Source organism: Cetorhinus maximus, chromosome 14 (genome assembly GCF_964194155.1).
Source record: "Cetorhinus maximus chromosome 14, sCetMax3.hap1.1, whole genome shotgun sequence".
NCBI classification, from domain to species: domain Eukaryota; kingdom Metazoa; phylum Chordata; class Chondrichthyes; order Lamniformes; family Cetorhinidae; genus Cetorhinus; species Cetorhinus maximus.
In genome coordinates this window covers 96,343,674-96,358,311 of record NC_135892.1, presented here as the reverse complement: position 1 = coordinate 96,358,311, position 14,638 = coordinate 96,343,674, and the positions used below count along the sequence as shown (strand labels likewise).

General features: G+C 43.5%; 1 protein-coding gene across 1 annotated transcript in view; it reads left to right on the top strand.

Moving 5' to 3' along the window:
* ryr2a (ryanodine receptor 2a (cardiac)) overlaps nt 1-14,638 on the top strand; it is a 794,383-nt gene that overhangs the window by 766,069 nt on the left and 13,676 nt on the right. The window contains exons 96-99 of the mRNA XM_078557297.1: nt 4,700-4,760; nt 11,208-11,354; nt 11,794-11,928; nt 12,966-13,122. Of these exons, the coding sequence (XP_078413423.1) occupies nt 4,700-4,760; nt 11,208-11,354; nt 11,794-11,928; nt 12,966-13,122 (500 nt within the window). The remainder of the gene's footprint in view (nt 1-4,699; nt 4,761-11,207; nt 11,355-11,793; nt 11,929-12,965; nt 13,123-14,638) is intronic.

The following is a 14,638-nucleotide window of genomic DNA, read 5'->3' as shown; positions in this document are numbered from 1 at the left end:
CTGAGTCTCTGGCAGAATTCACCATATCGAAATAAACAGTCTTATTCATAAAAACCCATTTATTACGTTTACATTCCTTCAACTAGATAAAGCTTTATAACATCAAGCATTTCATTCAAGTGCACAATCCCTTATAACAACAAGCATTGGAATTCATAGTCCAACATCAAAGAGTTTATAACTACTTTTAGCTATCAATAAAACTGAAATGGCAGGCACCCCAGTCATACAGCACTAATCCAGTAATTGAAGCCCTCAGGCTTATTTGAACAGACAGAGTGAAATAGCAAGCAATGATTTTTTTAACACTCCAGGCATTTTTTTCAAAGACTTAAAAAGACAGGACTTTTAAATACATTGACAGTTTGACTGCTCCATTTGACAGGTTCCTCTTGATACTTAGAGTCATAGAGGTCTACAGCAGAGAAAAAGGCCATTTGGCCCATTGAGTCTACACCGGTCAAACAAGTACCTAACTATTCTAACCCCATTTTCCAGCATTACACCGTAGCCTACTTTTGACAGGTCCTCTTGACAGTTGATTTTAACAGGTCTGTTGGCAGTTCCAATGAGCTTGACAGTTAATGAATTGATGCAGATTCTCCGCACATATATGCCTTCTTGTAACAATTCCAAAGGGCACCTGACCTCCACCAAAGGCAACCTGACCTCCCCCAAAGGTGTCCCGGGACCGTACCAAAGAGGCACCTTATCTCTCCAAACAGCTTGTTTACCCAAAGGAATGCACAAAATTCAGATCTTCTCTTACCAGGTTTACTTTGCATACTTCTGGTTTCACACTCCTGGGCTACCAAGATCTGACTTGAATGGAGGCAGCTGATGATTTACATGGCCAACTGCCTCCGTGAACCACACATGCACGAACTGTGAACCTCCCCCACTCCCACAAAAATGAGAAGCGCTCTTTTCATGGGGCAGGATTTATGGTTTTCGGGCATTTCCACCATTTTCACCACAATGGAGAGGCTCTCCGTCATGGTGAAAATCTGGGCCTATATGTCAAAAACTAATGGACAGATTTCAACAAAACTTGGTACACAGGTAGTATATCACACAAAGAGAACTGATTAGTTGTTGGTGAAGACCCAGATTCTGGATTTTTTTTAAAGGGTCCAGTAACATTGGGAGATAGGGTGAATTTACTTTTTCTTTTAGAATGTTGTGGGTTTTATTTAGAATGTTGATAATTATTTAGAATGTTGTGGATTGTTTCAGCTACTGTAGTGGAATTTGCCACAGCTATCAAAATGTGAGCAGAGTTTTCAGAGCAGGTTGTTGGACGTGGATTGGCCTGAAGCCTCCTCAGTGAGTTGGGAGCTCTTAGTAAAAGATTTCTTTTTTCAGCTTTGTACTTACAGGGCATCAACCAGGCAGGGAAAAGCCTCAAGGAGGAGCTGCGTAATTGTAAAAACGTTGAGTTAACACAGTGTGGCGGATGTCTGCGCTCTACTGAGTGTTCCCCTCACTTGCTGTTTTCCGATTTCAACATATAAATTGTCCAGTTTCTTGCATTCAGTTTCACAACTTTGACTTGATCTCACAAGCTGAGCTAGCCTCGACTCATTTGGCAGTCACCCGTAAAGATGTCTATATTAACAATAGTAACAAAAGCTACAATTGGCTTCCTGTCAGAAATTGGAATGGTTAAGATGGAATGCACACTGTCCTCACCACTCTATTTAGCTGACTGAGTGGTTAATCACATAATTGCAGAACAAAACATGGAGATCGCATATAGTGATTTAACTCTTATAATTGAATTGAGGGAGGGGAAACACTCCACTCTGACACGTAAGAACTGGGGTTGGATTTTATGGCCCCACCCGCCGGCCATGTTTTCGGTGGCAGAGCATGTAAAATATGTCTGTTGGGAAGTGCACCACCTTCCTGCCCGCCCCTGAATTGTTCCCCATGAAACGGTAATGTGGGGAGCGGGAGCCTGCCCGCCATTTTTAATGAGATAATTAATAGGCAATTGAGCTTGTAAACAGGCCAGAAGACCCGTATATTACGCCACCCGTGCCATAATATGATTGCCCTGGGCTGGCAGGCAGGTGTGGTTAGGCCGTTTTTTTTTTAACCCAACTGGTTAAAAGGTGGGAAGGAAGGTACGTCCTTTGTTGGGGGGTGGGTGCCCTGTGTCCATCGGGATCATCGCACCCCAAGTTTTTACCCCCCCACCCCCTGCCTTTGCTCCTACTCCCGGCTTCCAAAACTCACCCTTTCACCACACCCTCCCCCACCCCACTCCCTAGGACGTTTTGATCCCTTCCCGCCCCAATAACCCAGGATTTACCTCACTCTGGATGCCGTTGCTCTTCTTCGTGGGCCTGTCTGCAGTCTCTCAGGCTCCCACTTCTGAGGCCTGGGACTGCTAGAGCTGCCGGCCGATCATATTGGCTGACCGCTCTCGAGGGCAGGACTTACTCCCACTGAGGGGCTGAAACCTGACCCTCACCTGCTTAAGGCCGCTGGCAGCGTGTTATTGCTGCAGGGTGGGCTTTTAAGCATCAGTCAGTATAATTCAGCACCTGGTTTCTCTCCAACATGTGATCCAACTTAAAAATTAGGAGCAGGAGCAGGCCATTTGGCCCCTCAAGCCTGCTGCACCATTCAGTAAGATCATAGCTGATCTTATGTGGCTTTGACCAACAATTGATGGCAGCATAGGAATGCCCTAATTTATGAGTGATTACCATAGCTGATTACACATTGACAGTGAGACTTCTTAAATAAAGGTATCAGAGAATAACTAATCTTCCAGTAACTAGTCTGTTACTTAAAAATTGTGGACTAGCAGCTAGGTTAAGAGTTTTGTTATTAAGGATCAAAGATAGGATAATCTGCCCTATGAAGTCAGCAATGAGGTTCATTTATTGTCCTTTAAATATGTAGCCTAATTTGATAAGTTTCATTCTGAAAAAGAAAATTGGCATTATAGCCTAGAGTTTAATGTTGCAGTATTAGTTTAGTGTTTGCTGCACAGATTTTGTCTGTTTTGACAATGCAATAATAATGCCTCCTTTCAAATAATATTAAGCATTCACATATTTATATAGCAAGCAGTCATTTCTGGCTTTAATGTGTGTGTAATTTTCATGATCTTTTTCCATAATTCTCACTAACATTTCCTTTGGTTTGAAAGCTCTGTTTTGTTGTATTAACTGAACAATAGTTTCTGAAAATTAACCAGTCTTAACAGGTGACACCATGTAAAAACCATGTAGATTAAACCAGACAGACGAGACTGTCAACAACAATATAGATTCCTGTGCAAACTGAGTTGGCACAATAATTTAAATGAAGTATTATGATCAGCTGTAATTTATCTGATGTCCAACCTTGCGTTCATTTTGTGCCGTGTGCTGTGAAAAATTGTCAGTAAATGTGTTCCTGATAGTGTTACAGAATTCCATAAAGAACAAATAGTGTGATAGAAACACTAGTGACAGCTGAGTGCCCAGGGAAATTAGTCCTGTTGTATTCATGGCCCACGGAAAACTATGTATGTTGTGATCATCACTTTGTTCGTGGATCAATGATGCGCTGGGATTTGCGGCTCTTAGGAGACTGGATTCAATGATATTCCAGATTAGTATTCATATTGGGACAAAATGTTCTATATTTAACTATGGAATGCATAGTTGGGCTGATATTTCTGGGCCTAGGTCTTAAACTGGAGTTTTGCATTTGCAGTATGCTACACCCACTCAGCCCTGGTATTTCCCTAACTTCCTGTCTTAAGCAATTTAAATGGCCTGAGCTCCACTACAGGCCCACTCTGTGAGAGAGTTTAGCACTGGTGATTGGATCTCGATATTCATCATTAGCTTTTCTGTATGCTCTGGTGCCTGGGTGGCCACCAAGCAATACAAACAGAATCAGAGGTGAGAGACTGGGAACGCCCTAACCTGCTTTTACTTTCATGGTTCTGTCTGGCATGTACTTCCTACAATAGCAGGGCAGGTTTGTCCCTGTAGGAAATCATCAGGAATCCAGGGACAGCATTAAAGTGGGATATAACCCATTCGACAACGCCTCAAATTTAAAATTCTCCTCCTCCTTTACAAATCTCTCCCTGGCCTCAGCCCTTCCTATCTCTGTAATTTTCTCCAGCACTATAGTCCTCTGAGATCTCTGCACTCGTCCAGTTCTAGCCTCTTGCACATCCTCCACTTTCATTCCTCTACAATCAGTGACTGTGCCTTCAAATGCCTAGGTCTAAGCTCTGCAGTTCCCTCCCTAAACTCTGCCTCGTTTCCTTTTTCTCTTCCATTAAGTCACTCCTTAAAAGCTATTTCTTTGACCAAGTGACTTTTCCTGCCATCTCTCCAATGTCTGATTACACTTCTCTGAAGAATTAGAACATTCTTACTATGTTAATGTATGATGTAAATGCCACTTCATGTTGTTTTACTGGACCTTGTCAGTAGGATAGGAGATGTGGTCCAGACTGAAAGGTGAACACAATCATTCCAGATTTATTGACTGGTAATCAAGAATCGAGCATATTCACACATTAATTTATGACAGTGCATTTAATTCTTAGGTGAATAAATGTTCCATTCTTCTCTAACATTTAATCTCTGTTCCTGGCAAAAGAATTTCTATGAAATGTTTGTGATCAGCATCCTTTATTGGGCACCATTAGTGAAATCAATTGATTTGTTTTATACAGGCTTAACTCCATTGACGTCAAGTACCAGATCTGGAAGTTAGGAGTGGTGTTCACAGATAATGTACGTATCAAATAGGGGTTAGAAGCTGAACATGTTTAAATAAAACACTTTCACAAATGTAAGGATGATGTTCGGGGATAAATGAATTCACTGTTACAGTGCTGAAAACCATTCTCACAAAATTAATGACTGCTTTTTATCATTCATTGATATGACTTCCATTTGTGCGTGTGTGCGCGTGTATATGTACATATGTGGTTGTTTGCGCCTGTATAAGTTTTTCACATTTACTTTTTTCCTGCAACATTGCCTGCTTTTACATTACCTTTTCAAGTTAAGAGGGTGGAATGACCAAGACCGTACATGGCAACAATGCCGCTTCTTGGTTAACTCTCCAGGAGGTACTTTAAAAGTTTGGTGGAGGAGGAGTGAGGGATATACCAGTGCAAGAATTTACTGATTGTGGTTTATCCTGCTTTTGCCGATGGCCCACAGTACTTCATGGTTGTCCAGTTTTGAGCTGTTAGGTATGTTCTTAATCTATCCCAATTAGTGTGTTAGTAGTGCCACACGACACAACGGGGAATGCCTTCAACGGGGAAGGCAAGACTTTGTGCAGAATCTCATGCCCTCCCCTGTGGCAGGTTTGGTGCTGGGGGGTGCAATTAATTCAGTGGGAAGGTGGTGGGTGGGGACCTCACCACCTTCTTGCTTCCACATTGATTAAGCTCAATTGAGGCCCTTAAGTGGGCAATTAATGCAAACCCTGTTGTGCTTGCTTGAGGATTCCCAGGGTGGGTCTCTTGGTCAAAGACACTCAATTCCTGATTGTGGAACCCAGCAGCGGGGTGGGGGGGGTGGAGGGGGATGCTGAGATCTAATGTCCTATCCTTGCTGCCAACCCCTCACTGCCCCACGACCCCACTCCCCCACAACACCCACCCAGCAACTCCATTCCTGCCATCACTCACCTGTGCCTGGGCCCCTTGTTGATCCAAGGTCCCAGGTAAGTGTCGTACCAACAGCAGCCACCACCTCCCGAGTCCTGCTACTGCATACGGAAGAGCTGCCCGCCTCTGATGGGCTCTCAGCTGGTGGAACTTCTGCCTGGTGGTCCTTGATACCAGGGGAAGGCATGTTGCTGGTCTGTCAAGTGCTTGGGTGGCACAAGATGTGGTGGGCTTTCCTGGAAAGAGGTGATGCAGGGTTCTCTCCAGGCCTACAGCCGGTAGCCAAGACCCCTGCAGCCTGTACAAGATTTTTCCCTTGGTTTGCACCCAGTGGATAGTCCTATCAAAGTTGTCATGGAAAGATACATCTGGCCATGTAGGTTGGTGAGGATGAGGTCAAGTAAGATATCCCCTCCTATTGATCTCTCACCACCTTCCCATTTTTGGAGCTGTATCTTTCAGAACTTGGCACTGGTGGTACTAATGAACAACTCTTGGTGATGAACATTGAACATCCCCACTGAGAGCACATTCTGTGCCCTTGGTACTTGCTCCAAATGATGTTCATTATGATAATCAGCTAATGAACCTGGGACTTTAACTGAGTATGGTTATGCCAAACTGTTGTTGATCAGTTTGTGGGGTAGCTCTCCCTACTTTGGCACCAGCCACCAGATGTCATTGAGGAGAACTTTGCATGGTCGACAGAGCTGGGTATGTCTTTGTTGTCTTGAGATTCAATCAGTAGTGAACGATTAGTCTTTTTAAAAAACCTTTATTATTCTTTTAGAAGTTTGATACAACTAAGTGGCTTGATAGGCCACTTCATAGGGCAATTAAGAACCAACTACACTGATGTGGGACCGGTGTCATGTGTAGGCCGGATGGGTGTTATGGACAGGAGGGGGCTTAATTTAAAACAGTCCTGGTTTCTCCTCTCACCACCCATCCTTAGAAAGAAAGGTGTTTTTAATTTTTGATTTGACGGCTGAATTTTTCCGTCAGCGAGCAGGGGGTGGGCCCGCCCCATTTAAATCTTCAAGGTGGGGCCCACCCCGCCCCCCCCCACCCCGCCCCATTTAAATCTTCAGGGAGGCGGGGGCAAGGCGAAATCAGCTGTGTGTCCGCCGACCTGTCAGTGGCCAATTGAGGCCATTGACAGGATAATTAAAACAATTAAAGGACCTGCCCATCCAACCTTAAGATTGGTGGGCAGGCCAGGAGCCCCAGCGGGCTTCTGAAAAAACATGAAACCTCATCCACCGGCGGGATGAGGTTTCTAGGGTTTAAAAAACTTTAATAAAGTTTTAGTGAAATTTATTAACATGTCTCATCTCGTGTGACATTGTCACATGAGGGGGCCATGTTAAGGATTTTTTTATTTTTCTATTTTTAATCTTTGTACAACTTTCAGCGATTTCCCTGAGGCAGCACTTAGCCTCAGGGAGATGTGCGCTCTTTTGTGCGCATGCGCGAAAGAGCGCACTCTCGCATTTGGGGAATCCCCCACCCCAGCGCATAGCACTTCCCTCCGGGCGTCACACTTAAAATGGCGGCGGGGCCCGTTTCTCCGGCGGGGATCGGCTCCCTGCCCGCCAGGGATTGGGTCGGGCCCGCCCACCCAGTAGGCAGAAAATTCTGCCCTATAAGTTTTCCCCAACCCTTCAGATTTTGGAGTGATCCAATCCTCTATTAGTAACCCCAAAGCAAGCTCGAGATAGGGTAAAATCAGAGGGTTAGTTTATTTTACACACATTCACAAAACATGGGGAGCGGGTGTCACTACGTAACTCTGGTACATTCACACAATAAAAGAGGGATAAGGGAGAGAAAGAGATACAAGGCAAAAACCACAGACAAAATAAGAATTATTGTTTCACGTGAGTCCAGGGTCAAAAATCCAATGGTGTATTCCTTCAGAGAGGTTAGCTGGCTGAATCTGATGCGGGGTGATCCGCTTTTCCAGTAGCGCTGACTTCTATGGTGGGAGATGCACATGGGGATGAATCAGTTTTGCAGTAGGTACTAGAACAGAAGTTCAGATGTTCCAGTAGAAGACAGTGTAGATGAGGCCAAGCAATTTAAACCTGGACAGAACTCTGTTCCTACTGTTGCTTTGCTGACTGCCTGGATTCGGTTCCACAAGGCAATATTACAGGTTCTAGCAGCTTGGGGAAAGGGGCGGGTGAGCGGGGTGGTGGCGGGGGGGGGGGGGGGGGGGGGGGTCATGTGACATAACTCCCACTTCTTGTCCTTGGTTTGGACAAAGGATATATATCCCTGGTCTGGATTCTTGAGATGGTTAATGTTGCATCCATTAATAAGTTTCATTGGTGTCCTAGTCGACATATCGTCTCCAGTGGCCAAAGCCTTAGAAACGTAGAGGGTCAGTGTGCATTTCCTTGGAATTTAATTTCTACAGTCACAGGGGGCATTAGTGCTTCTTTAGAGATAATGAGATCCTTGCTGTTTTCTGAAGGCTAGAAATTCCTTTTGTGTGAGCCGTAGCTCATCAGGCTTCAGTCATTGTAAAGCCTTTGTCCATTTAAAAAAAAAATTTTATAGGGAAGAATTTTCCCCCCATCGAGGGAGGGGGGAAGTGCAAGAGAGGGCGCGTGCAGGTGCACCTCGAATCAGCACCCCCCGATTGGGGGCGTGCTACCATTTTATTTGGGCGGCCCAATTAAGGCCCACCCAGCGTGACGTCCACCAGGAAACGCTATGTGCGGGCGGGGTGGGATTCCCTAAGCCGGGAGTGCGCTCTTTTGCACATGCGCGTGAAAGAGCGCACTCATCTCCCTGGGGCTAAGTGCTGTCTCAGGGAGATTGGCGCCAAATTCAAAAATGGTCAATGCACAAACATAAAATTTCCCTGACATGTCCCCTCACGTGACACTGTCACATGAGTTGGGACATGTCCATCACTTTTATTCAAACTTAAAAAAATTTTTTAAAAACCTTCATGAAACCTCATCCCACCCGTGGATGAGGTTTCATGCTTTTCCTGAAGCCCGCCAGGACTCCCAGCCTGCCCGCCAATAACTGCTTGAATTACTTTTAATTGGCCTTTGACAGGTCGGCAGGTACACAGCTGATTCGGTTGCGCCCCCACCGACCTGAAAATTGAGATGACGTGGGTTAACGTCAGGAGTTCTGCCCAACGTCATTCCACATCATTTTACGTATCAGCAAGCGGGCCCCGCCCCCCCCCTGCTCGCCGACCTCAATATCCTGGCCATAACGTAACCAGGATCCTTCATGTCTTCTGGGCATGACACAGAGTGAGAATGACAGTTTTCCATCCCTAATTGACATGAGTGGGCCAGTGGATTTTTAAGACACCCCACGGTTACTTTACTGGTACCAGCTTTTCATTTCAACATTTTAACTTAAACTGAATTCAGTTCTCAAACTTCCATGATGGTATTTAAACTCATGTTCCGAAATGGTTTGCCCATACTAGTCCACTAACATAACCACTACACCATATTGACATTGTTTTGATCAGAGCTGCATGCACGCCACATTTTTGTGGCCACGCTTTTCCTTTGCTTTTCTCCTCTCGTTTAATTCTATTGGAACCAATGCTTGTTATGTCAGCACCAATGATAGCACCAAGTGATAATATGGTGCCATCGGGCAATAACTTTTTAATTTTGCCCATGTGAAGCTCCGTAACCCCTATGGGCTGGATTATAAACTGACGGCAGGCTCCCTGGACCCCAGCATAAATTTCAGGGGCATCTGCTTGGATGCCCCCAAATCCAGGTAAACCTATTAAGTCCAGGATCTCACTGAGGCCAGCAAGGGGTGGGGGGTGGGGGGGGTGGGGGGGGGGGGGGTGGCTGGGGGCAAAACTGGGGAGGGGGCATCCAATTGGCACAGGGGGCCCAGGAAGGACACCCCCCCGACCCTTTCGCTGACCAACAGCCCACAGGCCTAAACTTGCCAGGCTACAAGTTGGGCGCAGGCCTCTCCTTCCACCCGCTAAATTGAAGTGGCTGCAGAATGAGGCCCTGAGTTGGGCATTAATTTCCCACTTAAGGGCCTCAATTGGGTCACGGGTGGGTGACCCACCCGCTGCCGCCCCCACCACCCATAAAATCGCGGCGGGGGCAGGAGGGCCAGAGGCGGATACGCCGTCAATGGCACGGTGCCCCAGTTTACGAGCTCACTATCTAGTTTTTCTGCCCGCAAGTGGCTTATAAAATTCAGCCCCATGTCTTTCACATTATGCACAGTTCATTTATTGGTGAAATTGTGGTACCCAGGATCCCAGACCCTGAACCAATTGGTCCAGTTTGGCAAGTGAATTGCAGTGGGATTACCCAGCAACAAATCAATAATCAATACAGATTAGGAGATTGCTGTTAATTGACAGCATTTGGGCTCAGATAATCAAACATTGGGATTAGTACAGCAGGCATTGCATATCTACCACTTAACAGCTTTCTGTCACTTAATGATTAGGTGAGAAACCAATTGAGGTTGCGAGGTGTTGAACAGCTTGCTGTTTAAAGAAGATGAGCAGGATGTGTGGACAGAGACTAAGCAGAATAAATCTCATTTTAAATCTCTTGATACATTTCTTTAAAACAAAAATCACCATTTTTTGTACAGTATTTTTAAAAGATTCTCTTGACATATATCCATCCCACAGTACACTTTTTCAATTGGCAAACAGAGCGGCATTCCCAGTGAATTTGCAGCAGAAAGTTTTAGCAAAAAATTCCAGTAATAAATTGGATTTTTTTTTTTTGCTTCCCTTTGTCTTTCATAATTTACAAACTCATTCAACCCATTTGGGAGCTTGACCAATAATATTTATCTTCACTGAGTATTGTAACTGAAATTTGTTGATTCTGCAAAGATTGTCTACACTTGAAGACTCTGCATTTGCATTAATTGAGGTACATTTAGAACCATCATACAGAGACATCACAGCTATGAATTTCTATAGTTTTTTTTTATCATTTCCCACCATAATTCCAATAGGAGATGATAGTGCAAATAGCTGAAAATGGGAGACTGGCAGAAGCCCTTAGGGAATTTCAGGAATCACATCTATTTGAAGGTTCTGCAAAGTAATACAGGCGGACTCTGGAGCTGGGGCCGGGAAGTGGCTGCTGTGGTGGTTTAAATATCTTACTTGCATACCATATGCCTTCTGCCTGTGCTTTAAATCAACTATACTGGAAGGAAATTAGCCCTAACAAGCTGACAAGTAGAATCTTGCAGTATGTGCACATAATGTTTGCGACCAAAATACAGTGCACTCAAGCGATGTAAAGAAAAGACTGCAAATTTGAAATAATATTTAAACAGCAAATCAGCCAGTATCTTTAAAACAAGAATGGATTCATGAAAGGTCTCTAGGTGAAGCATTAACATTTGTTCTGTTTTCAGAAATTTATGAGACCACTGAGAATTTCCAGCATTTTCTGTTTTTATTTGAGAACTCCGTGCAATAAGCGTGCATTCAGTAGAACTCTTCCTCATGCAGTCAATGTATTTCTGCTGTTGTCTGTTAGTAATACCTGTTTCTCTTTGCTTACAGTCCTTCTTGTACCTTGCCTGGTATATGACTATGTCAGTTCTGGGACATTATAACAATTTTTTCTTTGCTGCCCATTTACTGGATATTGCAATGGGATTTAAAACTTTACGGACCATCCTGTCATCAGTGACACACAATGGCAAACAGGTACCAGACTGTGGGCTTTTTAATTATAAAGTCAGATCTACACATTAGTAGCAAGGTGCAAAAACCCTTTGTAGCATGACTGTGAGGGTTGCGGCATCTGTTTTCTACCAACCTACTTGCAGCAGTTTTTTTAAACTTAAAATGCAAAGCACAGAGGTGTATTTGTTACCCTTTAAAAGCATGCTTTTTACGCACTAAGAGGTGACTTAATAATAACTATGGCCAAAGGATATCGGAAAAACAAAAATTGAATGAATTGAAGATGTAGCTAGGGTTGTATGGCTGAAACACTTTAGAAGACAATCTCCTCAAGTTATCTTTTTAAAATGAATGGGTAATTGCCCACTAAAAACTCAAGTTCCAGTTTTATGTAATAGATGACCATTAATTATTTCAGATTGAGATCTGACGCTTTTGTTCTCTCCTTATGTCTGTGCAGCTGGTGTTAACCGTGGGCTTATTGGCTGTTGTGGTGTACCTGTACACAGTGGTTGCTTTTAATTTCTTCCGCAAATTCTACAACAAAAGTGAAGATGGAGACACGCCAGACATGAAGTGTGATGATATGCTGACAGTAAGCATTGTACCTGTTTGTGATTAAACTGACATGCCAAGCGTGACTCGTTTATATTAGATTTTGCTTCTTAAGCACACTAATAAATGTGAAGCCGGAAAAGGAACACAGCCCCAAAGGGCTAAGTATATGAACGTACACTTCCGGTGTGGTCCCAGCCCATGAGTTTCCATTGGATGGAAACTTGTGATAGCATGTTTTAAGTTTCCTGATATGTGCCCTCAGTTGGGAAGGCATTAAGCCTTGAGTGGAAATTCATGGAATCAACCTGATGGGCTTGCAATCTGTCTCAGTCATTTTGATCATCACTGTCGATAGTAATGTTTACCCAATGATGCTAAATTATACCTTAAAGATGAACAAAGCATTCTAGTACAACCGTTGTACTATTGTAACTTCTGTAAAAGAACTGAATTTGTTAATGTATGTATTTATATTTATGATTAATGTAAACTCAATATGCCTTCCTCCTTCATAAAGTGTCGCTTTTAATTTTTTGTTTAATTTTAGCTTTATTTTTTTTGAGAACAGGCACTTGATCTTCTGCTGCATTTGGCCCTAACATATCCTGTACTCCAACAAATTTTACACAGCATATATAATGTGTGGGTTGTTTTGGTATAGGCTGTTTCTTTGGGCTTTGCATTGTTCTGCTGAAGCTACAGTGAGTGAATTCACCCTCAGGGTTACACGTGATGGTTTATCCTTGCCACAAGAATATTTGAGAGATGTGTTTGTGAATAACGATAAGTTGGCATCAGTGTTTTTGTTAAGACAGTGCATCACAATTCAGTTATATGAGCATGAAAAGCCTGCAAAATTTTGAAAGTGAAACTTGGGGTATCAAATTTTGGATTTGGTGAATTTTATGTGCGGTTTTTGTTTAAAACGATTTGTTGATTGAATACTTGATCATTTGAAATACAAACAAATGACAAAGTATTTGGAGAACTCGTCTCAAAAAACAAGAGAAGCATGATCATCAGATGTTGTCACTTAAGTATATCTTGTCTAAGCAATGGTTTTCTTTTTTAAAGTGTTATATGTTCCACATGTACGTGGGTGTCCGTGCTGGTGGAGGCATCGGTGATGAGATTGAAGATCCAGCTGGGGACGAATACGAAATCTATCGAATCATCTTTGACATCACCTTCTTTTTCTTTGTAATTGTCATCCTGTTGGCCATCATTCAAGGTAAGGGGATTTGTGTAAGCATTTTGCAGCTGCTCAGTGGCAATTATGACTTTTTTTCACTGATATTCTCTATGAATAGTTTCACCAGTAAGATGGATATCTGTAAGTGGTACTCTAGTGGACCATACATGGTTTGAGTTTTAAAGAGGAAAGTTATGTCACATTGGCGAAATACATCTTTGGGCCTTGACTACTATCCTGACTACATGATGCATGAGCAGTGAAATAGGAAAGTGTCGTCTCGCCAATACCTAATACTGAATACTACCCTAACTATGCACTAAGTAGTGTTGAAAGAAAGAAAGGTTATATTTACTTGCATTCAGGCACACTAGTTATGGTAACCTTTTTAAAATTCAATTGTGCTATGAATATTTGGCATTGCAGCTTTACTCCCATGTTTGCAGTGACATTGTGAGAAGTAATATAAAACTCACTTTCTGCTATGGAAGCCTGTGAGGATTCTTGCCTCATAGTCATATGTTGGCCACTACAGTGCTAGACATGTTGGGCTAGATTTTCCTGAATCCGCTACAACAGCGTTGGGGTGGGAGTTCCCGCCTTCCACACCAACTAGTGGGATCTTTGCCCATCAGGAGGGGGCTCACCACTGCTCAGTGACCAAAAGCATGTTTTTAGTGTTTGTAATAGACAATGCAAACCAGAAGGACCCAGGTCCAAGCAGTGGCTTATGCATCGATAGCTAACTTAAGCTGGCATGGAAGTTAAACTGTTACAATTGGTCTCAAATACTCTTGGGCAAACAAGAAGAAAAATCAGCCATAAGTTTTGCTACTGAATGCTGTCTATGGCTTCTTACTGGAGAATTGGCTGTGTGGACAATGGGTGACAATGGAATTGGGCTTGGTCTAACCGTCACCTTTCCCCTACTGCCGAGACCATATAAATATCATGGAAACACCCACCACAAAAAATGCTCCAACATAAGTTTATGCCAGTTGCTGAGGTCTTCTGGTGGCACAGTGGGTGTCCTGCTTCGGCACATTTTCCTCATGAGCAGAGGTGAGCCCCCTCCTGGTGGGCAAAGATCCCACTAGTTGGTGTGGAAGGCGGGAACTCCCACCCCAACGCTGTTGCAGCGGATTCAGGAAAATCTAGCCCAACATGTCTAGCACTGTAGTGGCCAACATATGACTAACAAAGAACTTGACCAGAGCTACAGTGAAGAACTTGATCCTGTCATAACATTGAATTATTTTCATCTTAGTTTAGTTAATAAAGATTACACGGTTTATTTGTAAAGATAATTCCTGCACAAAAGTCTGGCAGCTAATTAAACCTTTAGGGGATGTACCGGGAACTGAAGCTCCAGAAAGCTTGCTATGTAACAACAATACTCTTTCAATGACTTGCATAATAACAGTGGAACAAAAGCAACTGGTGCGATTATAGCTGGAATTCCATCAGAACAGTCGGATCTCTGATGTCTTAGCTGCTGTTGGGGCTTCTATTTCTTTAAAAGATGGGCACCTGTCAATCAGAGGGTGGGCAGCTC